The following is a 24,653-nucleotide window of genomic DNA, read 5'->3' as shown; positions in this document are numbered from 1 at the left end:
GACAGAGCTTCTACATAATTCATTCATAGAAAGAACAGACTGATTCCTGAAAAGGGAAATTGATAGATTTGTGCCAAATATTAGCATCATTGACCCATAACAATGTACAGTACCTATAACTGTCAGCATGTTTGTGTGCTTTTTATACCATTTCTATTCTAATTTGCAGTTAAGTGGAAAAAATATATTAATTGAAATGCAAATCAAAGTATAAATAGCAAAAGTGAACAAATAGATTTTGCCTACCAGCAAATAATAATCCCACACCAAATATAAAAGCAGACACGAACCCGCTATAACGCCATTTCCAATGACTAAGGGCTCTATTTTAACGGTCTAGGCGCAAAGTCTGAAGCACAGGGCGCAAAAATATTAAGGGCGTGTCCGAATCCACTTTTGCTATTTTAAGGACGGGAAAATACGCTCTGCGCCACGGCGCATGGTCTAACAGGGTTGAGCTTATTCTCTTAATGAGTTATGGGTGTGTTTGGAAAATAAACCAATCAGAGTCTCATCTCCCATTCCCTTTAAGAGTCAGTTGCGTCGTGCCATGGCACATTCACTATTTACATGGCAGAATTTGTAAGTGTAAAACCTGAATGCTTCACTAGTGAGAAAACAGTTAAACAGAACATCTAGAGCTCGAGGTTAAAAAAGGAGCCTCCTCCATTTGGCCTTTACTTTCACTTTCACTTTCTCTCTTTCGTGGATAAGGAAAGTGTTGGACGCACTCACTGAAGACATTCATTAGCCGACATAATTAATTTCGTTTGTTGAGACAAAGATTTGTTTCAAAACTATTTCTAAATTCAATTCGAATAAATGCACAATAATAATGAAGTTATATCCAAAGACACGTCCTATGCCCCATATAATCCAAAACCTGACAGATGGACAAATCTAAGCTTGCTTTGAATAAAACAAATTTAAATATGCATATAATAAATAATATTAATAATAAAAATAACATTATACAATAGCAAGTTGTCGTAAATAAACTGAAAAAAGCCCCCGAGGTGAAGAAGTCATGGAGGCATTGGTTTTTATATTTATGTAGAAAATATTAATTTTTGAAAAATTTTATTCCTTTAATTTATTTTTTTTGTAAAGATATTTGCGTATTACTGTACATCCTGTGTGTTTTCAGCAATGTGTAAGCGAGGCGCACAACTGACGCGCTCTGCGCTGGACTTTAGACCTGCTCTCAGCTGGTCAATTGCACAGTCTATTTTAGTTCCTCAAAATAGCAACACGCCAACAATGTGCCTTAACACACTTTTTTCTAGACCGAAACACCCATGATTCCACAAAGTGGAAAGTGCTATTCAAACAACGTGGTGGAAGATGGGAAAATTAGTGTCGCGTTGGTCTGACAGTAGCAACACGTCGTGGAAACACATCTTGCGCCTTATTGTGCCGAGTGTATGATAGAGCACTTAATCTCTAAAAGACAGACGAAAACATTGTGAATTGAAGCTCTGACATGGACATGAGGGTTAAAAATGACTGAAAAACAGCTGCGGGTGAAGTATATTGACCGCAAGTGCTCAGATTGTGATCACCTCTCGGTTTTGTTCTGTTGATATGTAATTTCAAATATTCGTAGCTTGAAACTGATGGAAATATAATTGCTATTAGTATGACTACTATTGCTAGGGCTTAAACGGAGCAATGCTCATAATATTGATCGAAAAAAATAAAAAGACAGCTGGGAAACATAACCTGCTTGTATTTTTGTAGGAAACACAGTTTAGATCTTTTTCACGGTAAAAGGTGTGTGAGTTATTGTCATCTATCACTGAATGTGGCAGGAATATCAAAAACAACCAACTTAAACCCGCTCTTTTAGCGCCCCTCACACAGCTTGGCATTTCTCACTTTGGGTTTTAGGTTTGGAACAATCCATATGCACAACGCTTTGGCTTGTTTTCCTCGCTCGAAAGCTTGACAGACCTCCTGCGCGTAGCTACGGTTGATAAGCCACGATTGGTGTGTGGCGGTTTTCATGTGTGGCTTAGCAAAGGGTCAATTCCTTCATGTGGTTCCAACACAAATCGATTGAGTTAACCTAAATTTTTTTAGACATTTAAGTGGATTGAACAATAAACAATTTTGTTGTCCCCTCAAAACCTCAAAAAAATTGTGTTCCAGCTCGTTTTATATAAGTAGTTTGAACAAGCAGCAAAAATCTTTTTTTGAGCTTGTGATCTGGCTTAAATGAAACTAGCTTTAATGCCTTTTTACTAAAACAATGCTACAATTGTTACAGCCCTCAGTGCTGGAAAACACCCACACACTTAATTTATCCAATTTACCTATATTGCATGTTTTGGAACTATAGAGAAAAAATTTTTTTTTGTATTTATTTATTTGTTATTTTATTTTATTTGATATTTTATTTTGTTTGTTATTTTATTTATTTGTTATTTTATTTAATTTATTTTGGTCCGTCCAATTTTTGATCTTTTTATTTTTCTTCATCTTCCAGTTCCTTTCAGGTTTGACACGCGAACACTCACCTGATTACTAATCACCTGCACCTGCAATCACCACTCTCTATAAATACTCACCTTACTCACTCAGTCTTCGGCTGGAATCAAAGACACGTGGTCCCTCTCGTCTGCTCTCCTGGATTCTCCTGTGCTCTTCTGTGGATGTCATCCTCCTGCGCATGCAGATACACCTGTTTAAGGGAAGTTAGTGATGGTGAAATGAAGCTTTCTGAACCAGTGAAGCGCTCTACTCAATTGTCTCGGAAAAAGGTTTGTTACTCACAGCTTTCTAAATCAGAACTCGATGAAGATCTCTGCTGGTTAAAGTGTGGGAAAGCACTGTTGCAAAATTGTCAAATGTTCACAACTGACCAACTCATTAATGTAGTAATACAACAACAGTAATATAAACAAATTACTCAATTACTGTAGTTTTTACGAATAAGGTATGTTACATTGATTACCACCGATGACTGAAGTAAAATCCAAGGTATTCAAAAGTATTTACATTTATGGTATTCCAACTAGTCCTTCACCCACCCACTCGTTCCAAACGGGGATCAAACTGGCGATTCCTGCATGGGAGGCGAATGCTCTAAGGAGGAGGCTACGGGAGTGATGCTTTCGGTTTGCACTCGCCAGCTGGCCTCCGTTAGCGTATTTTTTTTACAACTATCTTTAAATAAGACCACTGCCTATCGTAGTATAGTGTATACTACGATAGGCAGTGGTCTTCACAACTATCTTTAAAGAAGACCACTGCCTATCGTAGTATACTACGATACACTGCATAAACACACACACACACACAAAAACTTTAATGTCAAAGATTCTATATATGCATATATATTTTTTGGATTGGCCCTGTGGGTGACACTGATTTGCAAATGATTTATTAATCTTTTTAGAGGTGCAAAAACAACTGTGGGTTCCAAGCTGCATCAATTAATGAAGCAATGTCATTGTAAAAATGTAAATGAACTCTGCACTGACCTGAAGTGCAAGAAAAGCTTAAGTACATTAAAATTACAATTATTAAAAATAATCAAATCTATAATAAGAGAAACATAAGCTAATAATGAATAAACGTGAAGATTGAAGCCTCCTGTAGCTGTACCTGTAGTCTTGACTGGTTGACAGATGTTTCAAGAGCTGATTAAAAATTGCTCGATTTTGAGCTTTACATGAGTCTTGCAACCCTGAGAGAACCGAACTGAGTTTAACTTGTCTGAAACTAATCAGACTAATTAGAGAGCGTACTTTGCAACACATTTTACAGTGCAGTTGGGGTTGTAAATAAGCTTTCATATGGGAATGATTAGTGGTTTGGTGCTGTTTATCTCACATTTGTTTCAAACATTTTTTATATTGCAGTAAAATTACATTGTGGTATGGAAGGGCCAGGTGCACACCCAAAGGATTATGCAAGCTGCTTGATGTAAAATAATTTTAGCCAAATTTGCATGACTTGCACATGAACAAGGACAAATTTTAACGAGAGGAGATCATACACAGACAGCATACATGTAATGTAAAGTAATCCTTTTTGACCCTATAGGAGACATTAACCAGTAAGCAAAAGATTTGTGAGTTTCAGAATAATAATAAAGGAAGGGGATCACAGGTAAATGGCAAATCACAGGATGAACAGATTGAATTTAGATGTATACATTCATAAATTTAGCATTCTTGCAACTCCAAGCTCAGTTTGAATCTCAGGAAATGCACAAATGTATGTTTACTATGAATCCATTTTAAAACCATGGAAAAATAACAAGAATTAATGCTTTTAATACACTACACTTTTTTTACTGATATGTTTTATCTGTTCATAGACACAGTGAGTGCTATGGGAACTAAATGTGATGATTATAAAGTAGAAACAAAGTCTATTTCTGCCTCAGAAAAATTATTTTATATATTATTTTTTATATATATATATATATATATATATATATATATATATATATATATATATATATATATATATATATATATATATATATATATATATATATATATATATTTCTTTTTTTGTAAGGATTTATACATAACTGACTTTGTAAAAAGTCCTACAGCTGGTCCTAACATGACTTCTAAAGATTTGATAAGCCACGAATTTCACTGAAAAGGATCCTTTAATTGTGGAGTGTGAATGTTACAAAATGCAATTTAAAGGGGTGGTCCACTACGATATCTTATTTTAAACCTTATTTGAGGTGTAATGTAGCTGTGGGAACATAACTGAATCTAATACGCTCAAAGTTCAGTACAAAGGGAGACAAACAGAGTTAGCTTAGCGAAGCCTTCAGCGAACGCCTACACCCTGCACCCCGCTCTGTTAGCTGACCAATCAGAGCCTCTTGAGGGCAGGTCTTCAGAGGAACTATGATATATGTCGTTTTTTATGTTAACAAAGTAGCTGTATATAATCAAAGTAGGATATATGAAAAAACAACGTGATTTTCTACAAATGAGCACACATTGCTTTGCACCCCATAAACACAAACCAAGCATTAAAAAATACACTCTGGACCACTCTGTTAAAGTGCATTCAATGTATACTTTGTTTACAGTTTGTATTGTGTAAATGACCATGGGCAGTTATAGTACCATGGTCTACTCGTTAAACTGCAAATAACTTATTACACAAACGTTTCAACCATTTTTGGTTCCACAAAGCTTCATTTTCCGCCTTAATTTGGAAGAATTACTTTATAAAGCGTGTTTTTCCACAATAAAGCTATTTATTGAAAATTACTACGGTTCACAATGGAACTGTGCATGTGAGTAAAGAAATATATTTTTTAAAAGTGACTGGGATTTCTACATGTTCCAGGCTTAACATTTATTGTCCAAGACTAAATCATAGCAATGGAACAGTCCTCTCCTCCAGTTTCAAAGAATTTTAGTCGAATTAGAATTCCTAAAAATTTCCTCAAACTCATGGAGAAACACGTGCTTGTCATCTCAACCCTCTGACTGGAAAAGGATTCATATGAAGACACATCCCAGAGGCATTCTTTTGTGCTCCTGTTACAGCAGTCCTTTCAATGAACAGCTGGAAATTGAATACTGAATACAAATGCAGCAAATGGCATGAACTTCCCAAGATCAATGGTATTGTTTAACACTTTTCTCTTCAAAGCTGGAATTAGATGTTTCAGATCACTTTTAAGCTTTACCTTCAAGTAATGTTTGTACTATATTTACCTTTGGCCTCATAATGGCTTTATAATGGCAAAATGACCATAGTTTCTAAACCTCAAACAATATCAGCTGAAACAGATCTGACCAATCTTCTTTGGCCAATTTAGCCTGATTTCCCCATTTTGTTTAGCTTTGCTTGACAGTGTGATATTTAACAGAACCTAAATGTTGACAAGTCAGCCAACAAGTGTTTGTGTATTCTTTCATTAAAAATGTCAATGTTTAAAATCATATACAAATAATCCTAATTAGTTGTGTTTGCTTTTGTCTACAAAACATGCTCCCTTAATTGTTTTAGGTTTTGGTTGTTTTAGGTGGCCAATTTGTATAAATCCATATATATCATATATTTATATGGGCGACGCAGTGGGGCAGTAGGTGGCGCTGTAGGTAGTGCTGTCGCCTCACAGCAAGAAGGTTGCCTCAGCTGGGTCAGTCATCTTCTCCCTGCGTTTGCGGAGGTTTCCTCCGGGTGCTCCGGTTTCCCCCACAGTCCAAAGACATGTGGTACAGGTGAATTGGGTAGGCTAAATTGTCCATAGCGTATGAGTGTGTATGGATGTTTCCCAAAGACGGGTTACAGCTGGAAGGGCATCCGCCGCGTAAAACATGTGCTGGATAAGTTGGTGGTTCATTCCGCTGTGGCGACCCCACATTAATAAAGGGATTAAGCTGAAAAGAAGTCTGATGTCCCTAGAGTGTGTATGTGTGACGTTTCAGCTCAAAATACGCCTTAAATAATGTTTTATAACTCTTTGAAACTGCTATTTCTAGTCTTTGATCCTAATTGTGCCATTCTGGTGACTCTTGTTTTAATTCAAATTAGATTGTGCTCCCTGCCCTGTTTTCAAAAGTGGACGGAGCTACAAATGCCTATATGTCAGCATAGTGGCAGATTCAAAAACAGCACTAATGTCCTATGCTAATGAGGGAGAGATCGTCACTAATGGGCGGGGCTTTCCCCTTCTAATGACATGTACAAAAGGAGAATGTCAATCAGAGTGTTTCTGCAGACTGTTATTATGAAGTGTGATTACAAAAAGTAAAATGAATACATTTTTACCATTAGAGGCTGGTTATACTCAGAATTTCGCTATGCAACAGTGTTTAAACCCCTTATAAAAGTGATTTTTGCATAATAGCCCACGTTTAAATGAAATGCAGTGAGATTGTGTTCTGATTTTATAATATTACCTCTCATATTTCTATTTTCTTGCTAGCTCTTTCCAATATTTGCAGTCTGAAACAGCGAACTCTTATGGTATTTGGACTATGTGTAGGAGATGCCTGTTCTCATTTTACAGAAAGAGCTCACGTTCTGACATAAGAAACCTTTTTTAACACAGAGAATTGATACATTATGGTAAAACCCAAACTTTTTGTGTTTTTCAATTTACTTTGCATGATTTCTTCAACTTTTCCTGCAATATCACACTGTGCAGCCTAAATTACACTTTCAAATCTGTGAAAATGTACTATCTTAACATGGCCTTCTTTATACAACCTTAATTTGGGGAATCTATGCATTTTCATTGATCTTTGTATGCTTGTTTTGACTCAACAACCTCCAAGATAACCTCCGGGGCAGGGTTTGACTTAAGCCAGCACATCTAAGGTGAAGGCGTGTGTTGCTGTCTGGCATTTACCCAAGATATATGACTTAAGTCGGAGGGGTTTAAGAGGCAAAGTCTGTGTTCTCATTTAACTAAAATGTGGTCCCTGATGACAAGACCACCAGTTCATTATTGAGTCACCAGATATTAAATTAAATCCTTATGTGTGATCTATATTGTGGGAAAATTTCACATGCAAGACTTTTGCCACATTTTGCCAGCATACTAACAAGTGTATTTTAGCATATATGAGAAATTCCATGCAAATTTCAACCTTGTCATGAAAAAAATTAAGTTTTCACCAAAATATCAAAACCGTTTCTGCATTTTTTTGTGTAAGCAAGTATTTTACAGTGCTTTAAAACACTCAAAAATGTCTCTGTTACTGTTTTCAAACTAGTACATTTGATTTACCAAAATCACACAAGTGTCAATTTCACTTCTGGCACATCCATAACGAAGCTTTTTCTTCATAAATGCAAAAAAAAAATCTTAAATAAAATAAAATCAATCATGTTTGTTCTATAGAGAGCAACACTTTTCCTTTTCATTAGCATTGTTTCTTTTGGGTTGTGCAGTTTAATTCAAAGAATTTGTACAAAGTATGTTGTATACTGTGAACTCACAGACTTTTTTCGTCGCATCCATGGAGCATATTTATTTCCCTCATTTTAAATACTTTTTTTTTTGACAAACTCTGTGATTAGGTGTTTTGAAAAATATAAACATATATTTAAATATAAAGTTAACATATGCTTTCTCTGTGAATTTATGTTTTGAGATTTTACTGCAAATGTCACATCCATAACGTTGGAATTGCTCCAATATGAAAACACAATCTTTTTCGTCCGGTGAAATTATTATTATTTTTTTCCAAATATTTCCCAACAGATAGATTTTGAATGCGTTTTTAAACATAATTGTTTTAACGACTGATTAGTTGTGTCTCATTCAGAGGCTGCATTGCAGACTTTAAAGGTCCTTCGAAGTCCACACAAGCCAAACTGAGCGTTTTGAAATGAGACGATCTAGCGTAGAGGATAGATCTCGTCACCTAACAACCCTAACAGCTGCTGTTAATAAGCTGTAATAAAATTTGTAGTCACTTTTTTCCCCAAAGTGATTTTAAATCATAGTTTAAGCAATCTGAAGGCAAAGCAAGGTTTACGAAAGCTGGAAATATATTTCCTTTGATTCATACATGTAGACAAAAATGTAAAATCACTTTTTATTAAGACACATCACATTCTTTTTGTTTTATATGCGTTTATTTATCCAAGTAAAATAAAACCTAATTCATACATTTAATCCGGAGTTTTATTTTAAAAATGTCCTGCTGTTATCAGTCCACAATGTATCTTGGGATGTTCAAGGCCGCAAAGGATCCAGCCAAAGAGCATAGAATCACCAAGAGGCGACAATTTAGTGCGATTTGGGAAACAGCCACTAGCGGTTAGTGTCACGCGGCGGCCATTTTGGAATGAAAATTCCAATAGAACAACAACATATTATAAGTCTGTAAAACAAACTATTAAAAGTGCAGATGATTGTGATAGTAAGTGTTGTGTTGTCATCTTTCCGGTTGTATCTCAGTTTTAATGCGCTTTTTAAATAAACAACTAAAAAACAAAGCAGCTACTTGCGATTGTGACAGCAATAAGATCCAATGATCCAAGCCGATCGCTTTCACTCTAAAATGGCGGAATAACAGGGCTGTTGCTGGGCACTGCTGTTGCAATGGAACGTTCTATTGAGTGTAAGGTAAACACTTAACTAGTTTCTACCTGGAGTTCCTTGAACTTCCCACTCCACACTTGTAAACACTCGCTCCATCAGCTCGCGGCTCTCAGCATCGCCCACACTCACTCAACACAGCTACCAAGTCAACCAATCACGACCTTCACCTCAATGAAACTGTTGTGACCGCGCGAACCATACGCATGCGCTTGACGCAGAAGTATAAATCAGCTAATGGCTTAAGTTTTTAATGTTTTTAAGTTTTAAGGATATACGTACATTCAAATTATAGTAAATAATAACGATTTTAGGGCTGCAGTGTGTTTAAGTAAATCTTTATTCAATTATTCATGTTCTAAATATTCTAAAAAAAATGATTGTTTTGGTATTTTTTGTATATAAACAGTCGTTACACTTACTGGATTTTCGTGTATGTCTTCTGTAAATCATTATTATATTTTACTTTGACTATATGGTGTTTTTAAAGATTTCTTTTCTTTTATTGCATGTTTGGTCAATTAATGATGTGAATATTAAAGGGTTGTTTATATTTTGTATAGTTTTGTTTTCGAGTCTTGCAATATTTTAAACAGAGCATGAGGGGGGAAGGGTTCTGAGGAGCGGTCACATCATTGCACAGATGCGCTCGTGCAGTGGGTCTGTGGGTTCGCGCTCCGGCAGATGTGCAGTAAGTACACAGCTTCATTATTTCACTGAGAGGCAATTCACTGCATTACTATTGTATTTCGGAGATATATTTGTGTAGCCTAAAAGTAACAGTAACCCTGATGTCGTGTGTGTGTGATGCTTAGAGGAGTCATTGCTAGGTATGTGAAGGGGAGTTATTATTTAGAAACGGTTTTTGGTCAGCTCTCATTGTTTGCTTTTGTTTTGTGTAAAAAGTCACAATGTGTTAATATTGATGTTTTAAGAGTAGTGACTTATGTTGATAATAATAACCACTATTTTAAAAATAATGATTTTAACAGGTTAATTTGCGATGCTTGTTTTTTTATCCATAACTTTTGGATGCAGATAATTAAATGTAGTACTTAGTATTTTTATTTTTAACTAAATAATTTTTTCAAGTCACATATAAATTCGGATATTTCATTATATTCTTGTATGTGGACGTTTTGAATGCTCTTAAAGAAATACCAAGTTATCATGACTAATGACGTTAAAGCAAGTTCCAAAAAGGGGTACAAAGGGGTTTCATTTTTTAATATCAGCCATACTGAAACTTTCATCTATATGGTGTAGTTACAAGTGTCTACCAGTAGGCTAAATTATGCCATGCTAACTAGCATAAAATAAAGGTAGTCGTCCTTCATGCTTTCATCAAATCAAACTTTTGAAAGTCTGAATTTTCTGAAATCCTTAAGGAGTCTTTACTCTGGAAATATACAACTGGAAGCTGCTGGAAAAGTAAGCAAAACAGTTTATCTCTGTGCGATAAACTTTCTTATCATTTTAGGAACATGCATACCAATTTTGAGTTATCCTTATGTTGTAAGTTCTTATTGTCCTCATCTATTCTCCCTGCTTGAATATGATGTGTTTGCTTGGTTGAGGAATGTTCTAAGATACTCCATTAGCAGGAATTTCCTTCAGTCCTGAAGGCTTGCATGCAGTCGCCAATCAGATAGAGCACTGCTCTGGAAATGAGGGGAAATTAAGCATTGCTGCAATAGCTCATGAAGCACAGGTCTGAAGCTCTTACTTACTGTACAAGACATGTTGTTCTTTGTTACAGTGATTAAACTGTATGCAAAATAATTCTGAAAGCGATTTAGAATTTGGGGCAAAAATCATCAAGGAAGGTAGACTTGTTACTATACCTAACATTGCTATTACAATCAAGTTAATTCAGAAAAAAAAGGTGTTTGTCTTAGTTGTCTTCAGTTTGAAATACACTCACCGGCCACTTTATTAGGGACACCTTACTAGTACCGAGTTGGACTCTGATTGCCTTCAGAACTACTTTAATCCTTTGTAACATATATTCAGCAAGGTACTGGAACTATTCCTCAGAGATTTTGGTCCATATTGACATGATAGCACCATGCAATTGCTGCAGATTTATCGGCTGCACATCCATGATGTGAATTTACCATTCCACCGCATCCCAGAGGTGCTCTATTGGATTGAGATCTGGTGACTGTGGAGGCCATTTGAGTACAGTGAACTCATTGTCATGTTCAAGAAACCAGTCTGAGATGATTCACGCTTTGACAGGACGCATTATCCTGCTGGAAGTAGCCATCAGAAGATGTGTACACTGTGGTCATAAATGGATGGACATGGTCAGCAACAATACTCAGGTAGGCTGTGGCGTTGACACGATGCTCAGATGCTTAGTTTTTGATTAGAAATTTGTGTTAACGATCAGTTGGACTGGTGTACCTAATAAAGTGGCCGGTGAGTGTACATCTCAATACTAGTCTGCACTAGTAACTTCTGGTTTAAATTGTATGGCAAGCTGTTTTTACATAAAATGAATATATATTCCAATTATAGAGTAGATTCAGTACTACTAACAATTTCAGTTATAATTCTACAAAAGTTTTTATTTACCAGTAAGACAACTTAAGATTATTCTAAATATTTTCAAGCACTCTCCGATCTTAAGTTACATATTATAATTCCTCATAAATGATTTTATACATTTGTGAATTTGTGAATGATTGTACACATTTTCTTACCAAATCCCATATGTGATAGTTTTTTTTTCTTTTGGTTGATGCTGTGTGTTGAAGACGTGGTATATTATGTGTGGTGACTAGAATAATCCTAATTGGTAACTTAAGTGTTCAGATGGTAAGGTGTTAGTTGTTGTGTGTAGGCCAACAAATGTAGGATTTTTATAAGCCAACAAAATTGCACATCTGGAGATCCAGTTAGATGTGATCATATCCATATGCTTTCATCGTGTTTAATCATTAAAAAAGCATGGCACTGTGGATTGTTTACATGGTATGAAACATATGCAGCTGTGTTATAGACAAGGCCAGTATGTAAAATTAATCAAAGGAATTGGAAGAGGGCCTCAAAGCCATGTGTTTACCATATACAATGTGTTGCTCATTACCACATGGTTGTCTGTCAGCATCTAAATCAAATTGCACCATAATGAAGGTTAACTAGTTGTAAAGTAAGACTTAGTTAGCAGTGATTTGCTAATGTTATGACATCACCTTTACCTGGTATTCACTGTGCCTTTGTTGTTTAAGTATAAAAGTACTGTAGCATAACATGACTCTTCCTCATTGCTTGTTTGTGCTATTGTTTATTTTCCATGTGTCAGTGATTTCTGATGGCGGATGTATTGGCATGCTACCTGAATCCAAAATCAATATATGACTAAGCCAATAAGTAAGGAATATTGTACCTCCAGCCGGTTGTTCTCGCAGTATGAAGCAGTCCGAAGTGGAAGCAAGACGGCATCACAATGTCAAGTACAGTGGCGTGATAGATAAACATATAAACATATTTTATAACAGTCAAGATGATTCGTAATACCTAAATAAGCCTATGTTTTTACTTTCAGTTGTCGCTATTGGGGATTATTACATGGCTCCCTGCAATACTTTATTCAATCACGCTATTCCGAGATAACAAGCATTGCACATAACAACACAGGATCAGCAGGGGACTTTGAATTTCCTTGACTATTAGAAAGCACATTTATATGCATATTTATAGCCTTCTCTTTCATGCTGTCATTCTTGACTGTTTGACGCCATCTTGTGACTGAACAGCATGTAGGTTAATGTAGGCTGCATCCAACTGTTCATAAATTTAAGAGAGTTGGTACATTATGGTTGCTCATATCAATGGGTAGTGTCTGTTTGTTTATTTTTGTGACAAGTAGTCATTTAATAAGCAGTATAATGTAGATCTAGGTGGTTGGTTTTACAGAATAAAAGGCCTTCAGTCTTATATAACAGCAATTTGCATCATAGATATAGCCCAATTCGTATCATTGATGTACTAGATGTATATTACGCATTACATAACATACCTTGGACTGCTGTAATTAACCAATCAACAATTTCAGGAAACCGTATAATAATAAATTATAACATCATGCTTATAACATTCTGCGCTGTTAAAACAAACATTAACCTAAATAACTTTGTCTCATTTATTCAGTTCCTTAGATCAATGGAAGGCTGAAATGAGATATGATATGATGATGTCCTGTTAATATTTGTGTCAATCGTGACTTCTGAGAGCATAATGTGGGACACAAGCATGAAATAAACGTGAAGGTGAAGGTTTGTTTTGGTAATATGTCATGGCCTCTGCATGTCTTTGATTTTCTCATTTTGTCTACTCTCTCTCTTCACGGTTTAATTACTTCAATGTGCTTGCTATTTGATCCCCCTTTCCTTTTACTCTTTAACATATGGGACATACAACAGGTTTCTCACTCAGCATGTTTGCTGTTGCTCTTTCTGAGAGTTTGATCTCTCTTTTGAAAGTTTGGATATTGATTGTTTAGTCTGTCCAGATCACTGTTTTGTCAAAACTGTTGACATAATGGACTCATAAAGAGGGCAGCAACCTTTTTTTTTATCAGTCATTGTGTCATACATTACTTATTTTGGCATATACTATGGGTGTGGTTTAGTGTGAGGGTAAATTTAAACCTGGATACCACAGAGTATGATTACATGGATACCAACAATCTGATTTTAATATGATTAAGACAATACTCTGATTAAGAGTTTACCATGTAAACAGCAATTTTTGATTAAATGAATCCGACTAAGGTCATAACTAAACAGAAAGTAAATTAAGACATGTGGAGTATGCAGATTTTAGTCGTATTATTGAAGTGCAGTACAGACATGTAAACACCTCAGTCAAACAAGGATTTTTGTCACATTTTGCAACAGGATAGCCTATACAGACACGGCTGTTCTCTGCACCTACCGAGTCAGCCGTGGGGTATTGAATTCCATTAAAACTACACTCTTCCAACAGTTCATACTCTCATCCAATATCTTGTTTGTCATGGGGGCATGCATGCAATGTTCCTGAATGAAAGAAAAAGTGCCAAAGTGCAGTTAAAGACAATTAAAAACGAAACACTTGAGGAAATGTGGATACCGTGGTGACGCAATGACGTTAATCGAATTTTGTACTATAAGATGGAAAACAGGATCCTGAAAGGAAAATTTAAAAAGCAACTAATGTAAACACCTTAATCATATTATTCTCTTATTCAGATTAAGGAAAATAGTTCAGTTGCTTATTTCCATGTAAACATAGTCATTGTTTGCTTTAATTTAAGCAGTTATAATATACTATTGGTGATAAGTGTAATCTGAGAGTGAAAACCATAGGGTTTGTTTACACAATAAAAGTACATTAAAAACTGAAATGTTTTTCTGCATTTTTGAAACTCTATATCTTGAGCAGCACAAACATAGTCTGACTCTATTTTAGTTGTAAAGTACATGCCTATAAACCAAATCTCCTACCACAGCTATGCTGATGACACTCAGATCTACCTAGCCTTACTGCCTAATGACTACAACCCCATTAACAGCCTCTGCCAATGCATTGATGAAATTAACAATCGGATGTTAAAGTACTGTGTTGCAGCTGGAAAGGCATCCGCTGCGTAAAACATATTCTGGATAAGTTGGTGGTTCATTCCGCGGTGGTGACCCCTGATGATTAAAGGGACTAAGCTGAAGAAAAATGAATGAATAGCGTGCTTTCACCTAGCAAGCTACAGAGAAGCTGGCAGCCAGAAAACATCAGTCCAACATGGTTCAGCACATTTGTTTAAATTCTGTGCTGAGAATGGTTTGTCAACTCTCTCTACACGGTTTAATTACTTTAATGTGCATGCTATTTGTTCACATGGAAATACAACTGGAATCACTGCTGTTTAGATAGGTAAGGTAAAAGTAAGAACAGAAATCTGAAAATATTAAAGCTATTTAATTTAAACTATTTTCAGCATTGATAATATAAAAACATTTTAGAATTAATTTTGAGGGATTATGAAAATAGATATTTATTGACTTTTATCATTTATTTAAAAACTCTTCATCTGTTGCAAATGCCTTTCATTCTCCCCTGCTTGCTAAGAGCAAAGTGTTTCAAGAACAGTGCCCCACATCAAAGTGATAGCAGTGTCCGGCTCAACAGTGCAGCTTATAAATCAATTAAACAGACGGTACGACATTGAAGCATTGCTAAAAGAGGTCATTTGGCATGTAGATGCAAAAAACAAATAACTAAATAAAATAACACAATTTCTTTCTCTTCATGCTCCACATGTGCAGGGTCGCCTACTCTCAAGAGGAAGTATAAGCTTTGTAAAACACAATAAAGAGCTGTATTTGGAAAGCCTGGAGCAAGTTAGTATCTGAATCAAAGAGTTGTCTTAGAAAGAATTTTGTAATAGAGCAAATTGCCTGAAACATGTGGGCTCCATGTGTCTCATGTGTGATTTGATTATAGAAGTTTTTTTTTATTAAGCATGAGAGCAGAGAATACAGATTAAAAGGGATTTCCTTTGAGCTCCTGCTTTGGGACAGAAAGCGTATTTGTGACATTGTTTGGATTCATACTTTCAAGAGTGGACAGAGACAGAAGCGAACAGATGTGTTGGTTGTTGCTTGCAAGAGATAGCAGTATGGGACTCAAAAAATAACAAACCATTATATATGCTCATTATTATATTCTCAACCCAGGCTCATTCTTAAAACATTCCTCTATGTACATTTCTGGAGAACGTCAAATACGTCTCAAGAAGTATGATTTTTTGTAGTTTTTGTTCTCGGAAATACAAGAGAGGTCGCTGTGTAAGCTTTTTGAGATCTCTTTTTTCTCGTGATGCCATTGGCGCCTGCTGTTCTCTTGTAAATCCATCAGAGGTCACTGTTGACTGACTGAATGACTGACTGACTGACTGATCGATCGACTGACCCACCCTCCCTCTTCCCTAAACCCAACTAATACATGGTTTCCGCTACATTCACTCTTCCATGGCGGGGCACCACCTTAGTAGTGCTGTGCGTCATTTGTTTAACCCTTTAGGTTACGTGCTGACTGACTGACAGGTGCGTGAGGCCAGCTAACACGACGCATTAATTCTGCTCTGTAGGTCTATTGGAGACATTCATAAATATTCCTAGCAAATCTAATAAATGTTGGAGACATACTCGTTACTTAAACGCACTAAATCACACTTCAGCAGCGTTTATTTGAGAGCGCACAAGAAGATCTGCGCTCAGTGTTGCCAGATGATGCTGACTGTTTCCAGCCCAAAAGCTGTCGAGATCACAAGCGTTTATACACTGTTCTAAGCATATGTATGCGAAGAACGGGGGCTATGGGATCTCTTTGGGAGATCAAAACAGGTTTATGAGGGCAGAACGGGGCTGGCGGGCACGGCGTTGCAAAACCGCCCAAATTTCCACTACCTGCCTACGTCACTTTTTACCCGCAAAAATAAATTCAAAACAACCCAATCAGGCAACACTGTCTGCACTTGAGCAGCGCGTATTTGAGGGCGCGCAAGAAGCTTTGTGCACGAGCAGAGGAAATCAAACCCCATCGTCGTGGTCATCTCCTCTCTGCGTCTCAAGTTAACCGACGTACATGGACAAACTGGTAACAGCCAGAAAACCATCCATATGGAGGTAAGCGGTCAGCTGGTAAGCGCGAAAATGAACGGCGTCATACCACCCAATATCGTTCATTTAAAAAATGAAATGCAGCCATACATACTTCTGGCTACATAATTCACGATCTCCAGAAATGTATATAGGGCTACGTTTTCAGAATGAGCCTATGTTGTATATTCTTGATCATCTTGACCAGTTTAACACAGTAGCGTTTTGTCAATTTGTCGCACTTTATCTAATGCCTGAGACTGATGACCGTGTTTGAAACCGTGTTTGGGTTTTGAAACCCTAACCAGTTTGAATGTGCACTCACATGCACATCAATACGCTGCTAACTCACAATTATAATCTGATTGAAATAAGCTGTTGTTCCAGTTTACATACAAAATAATAACCAGCACTTTACTGCTAATTATCCATGTATTTTCCCTTAGTGACCTCAAAACAGTAATTGCATAAACAACTTGGAGAATTTCATGTTGGTTGTCCGGTGAATTTTTTAAAAAAGTACAGAAATTATATGGTTCATACAGTATATTTTCCTCTATAGATGCAGCATTATCACTTCTGCTAATGCTGCATGAGAAGAGAACACATTAGTATCATTTTTGGGGTCAAGAAAGCATCTTGATTTGTGGTATATTTTCTTCTCCCTTACTACAAAATAATTGCGCTGTCTGGATGCTCTTAATTCCACAGTAAGGACATGTTCCTGTTACATACTGTATCACACATGCACACTTCAGTAAACTGACAGAAAGCAGTCTAATGTGTTTACCTTAGCTTAAAGAAAGGGTAGGTTATTTGGTTTAAAAACAGTTTTTGTTATGTTGGAAACAAGTTTCTTCACAAATCAAAAGCACAAATAAAGTTAAGTGGTCTACATGTAACATTTATATGTATTGAAATCATGTGTAGAAGTCATAAGACAAGAGAAACTTTGTCTAATAAAAATGTTCAGTACAAACAGTCCATGCTCTGCTGAATATGGATTTGCATATCTCTAAACCAGATGCAGCTAGTACACACAGGCTGGATGTGTCATCTGTGCATTTGCAATGTACAGACTATTACGTTACTAGTGTAAAATCCCAGAACCACTAGAACAGTGCTATATATTTTGCTGACTTACGTATTTACATTATGCAAAATGTTAATATTGTAATTTCTTTCTAATATTCTTTGTATTGTAATACAAAGAATGTTCATATCCAAAGAAATAATCAATTTTAACAAGTGAAGTGGACCATGTCCTGTGTGGACGCAAATGACGTCATACTCCCTCGATTTCAGGTTTGATCTTATAGAAAACAGGAAAATAAAAACAGTAAATCCAAAAATTTTAATTACCTCACTATTTACTCACACACAAGTGGTTTAATCTTTATGAATTTTTTTTATTATTAAATAAAACAAGATAAACTGAATAATGTTGGAAACCCACAGTCATTGACATCCATATTAGAAGCAAAATATAATATGAAAGTCAACGGCTCTTCTTTCCAACATTTTTTAGTATATCAGTTTATACAACATTTCTGTCTGGCTCTTGAATCTCATTGGCTGATAGCTGTGTGATATTCTGCCAGTAACAGCTCTCCAGCCTCTTAACCTTTCACCCTTGTGTATTACTCCGCCCACATAGAGTGACAAGCAGAGGACACTACAGTTTAACAAATATTGCTGCTGTTGGGCAACACAATGTACTTTTGAGGCTTTTTAGTTGAAAAATGTTGTTGTTTAGATTGCAACTATGCAGTTTATTTATAAGGATAGTGCCTATTTTTAAATATTTATAATTTCTGATGACGCTTATTTCACGCGGCCGCCATTTTAAAGAACCAAAACGAGGCTGTGGTGGGAAGAAACGCGGAAGTATAGGACCAGCACTGTAAACATTGCAGTGACATGCTGTGGACTACAAACCTCCAGCTGTTGCCGAGATTTGAAAATACAGATATGGTGTAAACATCACTTTAATATCAGTCAGTACGTTTAATTTAAACAATTAAAAGCAATTTAGCATCAAACAACATCACAAGCTCTGTAAGAGTAATATGCTCAAGTGTCCTCCTAGGCTTCAGTTCATGGCAGCAGGTAAACAGAGGGGACGCTTCCCTGCTTCAGCCTATGTAACTTGGTGAGCGATAAACACTGCAGTCCTCTGTAGCACACCCTCGTGTTGTCCCGGTACTGAAGTTTTAAAACAGTCTAATTCCCGCCAAGTTAAAATTGAAGCGCCGCTGAGCGCGGATGACTCGACTGATCTTCACGGCTGCTTCGCGATCCAGTCTCCATGTATCTTGTGTTTGCACTCAGTTTACCGCTCTTCACCCAGTGCAAACACAGATACACGGAGACTGGAGCGCAAGCGCGAAACAGCCATAAGGATCAGTAGAGTCATCAAACAGATCGCTCGGCTGTGTTTGTGCTCAGTAAACAGCGGAGGGTGAACTGATGACCTTCTCGGCCAATCACAAGCATATCTGCTGAGCACGTGAATACAATGGCCAATCAGCGCTGTTTTAAGAAAGCCATCAACAGTGCTTTAAATGTTAGCGGGGAAATTGACAAATTTTCTTTTAATTCAGTAACGTGACAAGTCTAATATAGTGAAAGAATCAGTTCATTAACTTGAGTTTGATAAATGGCATCTAAAACGTGTGTTTGGGAAAGAAAACGTTAGCTAACTAGTGCCGTTTCCCTTAACTTAGCTGAAAATGAGCTCTGATATCCCTTTATATTTTCACCATTCATTCAGAACGGACCTTAGGGTCACTCAGAAGGCGGTGAAATGATAAATTTGTGTCTCTTTCTATTCGCTGATAAGATATACAGCCAAGTACACAACGTTCTAATGTAACTCCCAACGATACTTCTGGGTTTCTTCCCACCTCAGCCTCGATTTCGCTTTTAAAAATGGCAGCCGCGTGAAATCAGCCTGCCTTTGAGCAAAGACGGTTGACAATGTTCATCCACAAGATGGCGACAGAGACCGCATAAAAAGTGAAGAAAAAGAGAAAAACAGTGTAATTTCTAACTGCAGCTGATCAAATCATTATTAAACAGGTAAATTACTTTCTAAGTCGATCTCTCTCTTTTTTATGTTGTAGTGCTGTATTTATACCATACCAATGTCGTGATTTTCCGATTGCAACAGAGAAATACTGGAAAATCTCTGTAGACTGAGACGACATTTCATGCTGTTCAGCCTTATAATCTTAAAACTAACACCTCCCACCAGTGCCGATATACAGCCACATTGCTCTGCTACTGTGTGATATTGCTCATACAGTATATCGAGCCAGAACTCAAACTGGCTTTAAACAAGTGGAGGGTGTGTAATATATTGTTTTGGGTGAACTATTATTTTAACATGCATTGTCTTTTTATTAAGTGTAATTCAATTAATGTATATTTTGCAAATGCTTGTAATCCATGTAAATGCGCTCATTTGAAATACTTTGCTAACCTTAACCCTAACCGTAACCATAACCCTAAACCCAAATCTCAATCAGCAAAATGGTCCTTCGCCAGACTCTAACCTGGTTTGCTCTGTGTTCCACTGTACGACACTGTACAAGGTGAGCTACCGAGCAAACTGACCACTCTAGAAAAGCCATCCATACAGATATAAGCGGGTGAGGCAAACGCTGTTTTGTGCTATTTTTTGGTGCTGTGTGAAAAAGACATGCAGAAACGGACCTTTATTCGTTGATAACATGGCCCTGTAAATGTCAGTATAGTATATAGTATAGTATAGTGACATAGCGGAGCCTTCGTTTTAAGCTGAAACTGCTAGCAAATATATACAGATGCACGTATTTGCACATTTCCTTTTGATTCTAACATTGCCATTCAGATTCTTTACAGAAAGGATAGAAGCTCTACAATATTATGTTTTGTATTTATTTACTTGTTTAACCAACCCAAAACAAAAATCTTAGCCAGGGGAAGTCTGACATGTGGGGGATTTGGGGTCTTGTCTTTAAGTGGTTGTGTTTTTCTTTTTTGTGCCAGGAACAGACTGGCATTCCTTTCTTCTCACCACATGAAAGAGTTGGGATCTTGGGCTGTGAGACTTTCATGGTCTAGACATGCCCTCATTTGACCTTATATTTCTCACCTAGACTGTGTGTGAAACATGCTGTCAGTCCAACACAAACATTTCTGACCGGGAAAAAATAAACACTTTTGTTTGTCTCACTGTAGCAGATCATTTATGTGCTTATTGTTTGCGCTTTTGGTTTATTTGGGTAGCAAATAGACTAACAGACAGATGGATGATTTTTTAGCACATTTTTTCAAATGTACTGTATTATTTTTTGACAAAACTGTAATTCATTGATTGAAATCTATGACACTGGTTGTTAGATATCACATAAAATGCATTTATTTGTTTGGAAATGTATTATGTAATAGATTTATTAATTTAATAATAATTAAAAAAATAATAATACATTCTGTATTTCTTTGAATACTGACTGTATGGGTTATAGATTTTATTATCATTTTATAACAAAAAGTATGTATGTATCATAAAAATGTATTTCTGTTCTTTTTTTCTGTTAAGGCTTTCGGCAAAATGGGGAAGGCACAGACATTTCTTTTTGTTTTTTTCCTGGCATCCTGTTTTCTTGTGAGCACTGCACAGCCAACAGGTAAATCCAGACTTTTATCCAGACAAATCTTTGCATTTAAATCCATTATAATGCAGAATGTAATAAACAGAATAAATAAACATTTTAAGCAATTTGCTAAAGCCGAGAAAAAAACTGACTGTATTTTGTGATGTTTTTGGTTGAAATGTTATTTAAGCATGGCCAAACAGCCCTCAGAAAATAAATGTAATGGATAATAGTGCTTACGGTTTTGTAAGTTTAAGGTTTGTTTAAAGTCAGCACAGGCTCATTGTGAATACGTAACCCTGTCTACATTTCTGGAGAGCACCAATTGTGTAGCCTGAGGTACGTATAGCTGAATTTCGTCTTTAAAACGAAAGCTTGGGGAGGTACAATGCCGCCGACGGCTTCTGTTCCTTTTCACGCTACCAGCTGACCGCTTGCCTCCGTGTGGACGGCTTTTCTGCTGTTTGCCCTGTAGCTTGCCATGTACGTTGGCGGACTTGGGAGTTGTCCACGACAACGGGGTTCAAGAAAGGCAAAGACAAAAACAAAGGCCAAAAAATATAATAAACAAGTAAATAACAGGGTGAGAATGTGGTAAGATCTGAAAATGTGGTAGAAACCAGGTGGCCATGAGGGCTTTTCTTTTTCCTCGATTGCTTGTGAAAACGTTGTCAGTTGGGTTTAGGGAATTGGGTGGGTGGGGTTATCTTTTGGTTGGTCGATCAGTTAGTCAGTTAGTCAATTCACTCACAGCAAAAAATGCAAAAAACATAACTCCTGGGATGTATTTTACGCTCTCCAGAAATGTAAACAGGGCCACGTATCCACAATGAGTCTTGGGTTGTTTAAAGTAGAGTTGACCAGGAAGAGGATACTTTGATAAATCGTTTATATTCTCATGTTGTTTTTCTAAAATCATATTTATACTGCTGTTCAAACATTTGGAGTCATTACATTTTTAATCTTTGAGAAAAAGTGATACTTTTATTCTGCAAGGATGCATTTAATTAAACAAAGGTATCAACTTTTACATTGTCACACCAAATCTATTCCTAATAGAAGCTGTTTTGAATTTTGAAATCTCTATTCATCACAATTTTCAGAAAAATATTAAGCAACATAACTATTTTCAACATTTATAATAGTAATACATGTTACTTGAGCATCAATCTGCATATTAAAATGATGGAAATGAAACATCATGTGATATTAAACCTTATAATAAATGATATTATATTTTACAGTTTTTTTACTGCATTTATTTAATGTATGAACATTAAAACAAATATACAAATGTTAAAATCCTTATATGTGTTCTGAGTTTATGTACTGTTTATTTTACTGTCATACTTAGGATGCCTGGATGAAAATCCACCATATGACATTGTATTCCTTGTGGATAGTTCCAGCAGCATCGGCACACGAGACTTTCGCGAGGTTAAGACGTTTATGCACACTTTTGTAGATGGTTTGGAAATTGACACCAAAAAGGTACAAGTTGGCGTTGTTCAGTTCAGCACGGATCCCCACAAAGAGTTTCTGCTGGGGGAATATGCAAACAAAGTGGAGCTGTTTAGAAAAATAGACAACCTTCCATACCGAACTGGAGGCACGTATATGGGAAAGGCCATGAATTTTCTTAAGGACAATTACTTCACAAGTGCTGGTGGAAGCCGTGTCAGCGAAAAAGTGCCTCAGATTGTAGTGGTGATCACAGATGGAGACTCAGCCGATGATATAAAGGGACCTGCTGAAGATCTGCGAAAGAAGGGTATTATCATCTTTGCCATTGGTGTCGGTTCTACCAATATGACCGAGCTGAAGGTGATCGCCAGCACCCCACCTGAGCGTTTTGTGGTTAATATCGACAACTACCAAGCATTGCAAGGACTGACGACCACTATGAAGGAGACAGTGTGTGTCTTGATGAGGGATCAGGGGAAAGGTAAAGTACATTTTGCGACCCTGTTTTGTGAGTCCACAACTTTGTTTACATCTGAGATGTGGCAATAAAAAAAATCAATTCTGCATTGATTCTGAGATTTCCAAAATGCACTGATATTCTCTTTTGAATTGATTCTGAGCTTAGATTTAAACAGCAGATGGCGCTATAGGCTAGTTTTCAACTGTAAACTCAAACGCTCATGAAGAAGGACACTTCTGTGTCTGGCTGAGTGTTGTAGGTGGACCCTTTTCACATTTCTGAGTTTCTCAGTAGTGGAAGTCATCCTAGTTAGAAAAACGTAGAGCGCAGTGAATGGGAGACTAGAACCAATAATTTTTGTACAATCCTATTTGCTGAAATAATAAAAGAAGAACTCCACGATGATGTTATAAAGACTTTCAGAAAAAGGAAAAAAATAGTGTGAGATTGATAACGGCAGAAGTGGAGAGAGAAGAACAACATCACAAAAGAGAGAACAACATTACATTTACTGTCCTGGTCATAGGCCTTGCACATGCGGTAATTCATTTTTTTTTTTTGTAATTTGATGCAAATATGATCTAAATATTAAAAACTTCCAAGGATTTAAGATGCTTATGACCATTGAATGCCTAAAACAGTCCTGTGAAAAGGGTCCTTGGCTTTTATGTCAGATTAATGTAAACATTTCACTATGGATGCTTTTGTAATTCATTTAACCTTTAACTGGTTAACATTGCCTAACTTCATTAAACTACAGTAGTCAACATTCGAAGTGGATCAAAACAGTTTATCGTAGTTGTCCTCAAAATTTTGAAAAACTTATTTACTGATTTATTTTAAACACTGACTACAGTATACATGCAAGTGTTCATGTAAAGCCCATGAACACATGAAGCCTTGATTTGGCATGATTATATGTCGAAAAAAAGCTTTATTGGATACCAATTGACCAGTGTAACAACACAATGATCATACAAATCCAACCAAAGTGTCTGTTGTTGCCAAAGTGTCTGAGTGTCTACTGTGCACTGCGAATTTGGCTCAAGACTGAGGTTAGGATGTATAATTTTTTCTTTGCATGACACATTGACATTAAAGTAGGGAACAACAGCTTCTGATTTATTCTGAATATTTGACATTAAACAGAGGGCAGAATCTACGAAATGCATGTAAACATCACTTCTTTAGATTTTTCTGGCAAAAACCATCTCAATACTTTCACATAAAAATCAGCCTACTGGGCTTCATTGCCATTTTTGAAAAGATTTTGTTTTGTTACTTGATATTTACAATAAAAAAGTAAATAAAAAAAAGTGATTAATGCATGAAAAACCGGTAACACTTTACAATGATGGTCCATTAGCTAATGTTTGTTAATGTATTTACTAACA

General features: G+C 36.4%; 1 protein-coding gene across 1 annotated transcript in view; it reads left to right on the top strand.

The window, feature by feature from the left end:
* The first annotated feature begins 9,697 nt into the window (after nt 1-9,697).
* Nucleotides 9,698-24,653, top strand: part of col6a4a (collagen, type VI, alpha 4a) — a 53,920-nt gene continuing 38,964 nt past the window's right edge. Inside the window, exons 1-3 of the mRNA XM_056475170.1 lie at nt 9,698-9,740; nt 21,281-21,368; nt 22,690-23,280. Of these exons, the coding sequence (XP_056331145.1) occupies nt 21,293-21,368; nt 22,690-23,280 (667 nt within the window). The 5' untranslated portion in view covers nt 9,698-9,740; nt 21,281-21,292. The remainder of the gene's footprint in view (nt 9,741-21,280; nt 21,369-22,689; nt 23,281-24,653) is intronic.

The sequence above is a fragment of the Danio aesculapii genome, chromosome 16 (genome assembly GCF_903798145.1).
Source record: "Danio aesculapii chromosome 16, fDanAes4.1, whole genome shotgun sequence".
Taxonomy (NCBI): Eukaryota; Metazoa; Chordata; class Actinopteri; order Cypriniformes; family Danionidae; genus Danio; species Danio aesculapii.
This window is presented reverse-complemented; position numbering and strand designations above follow the sequence as displayed.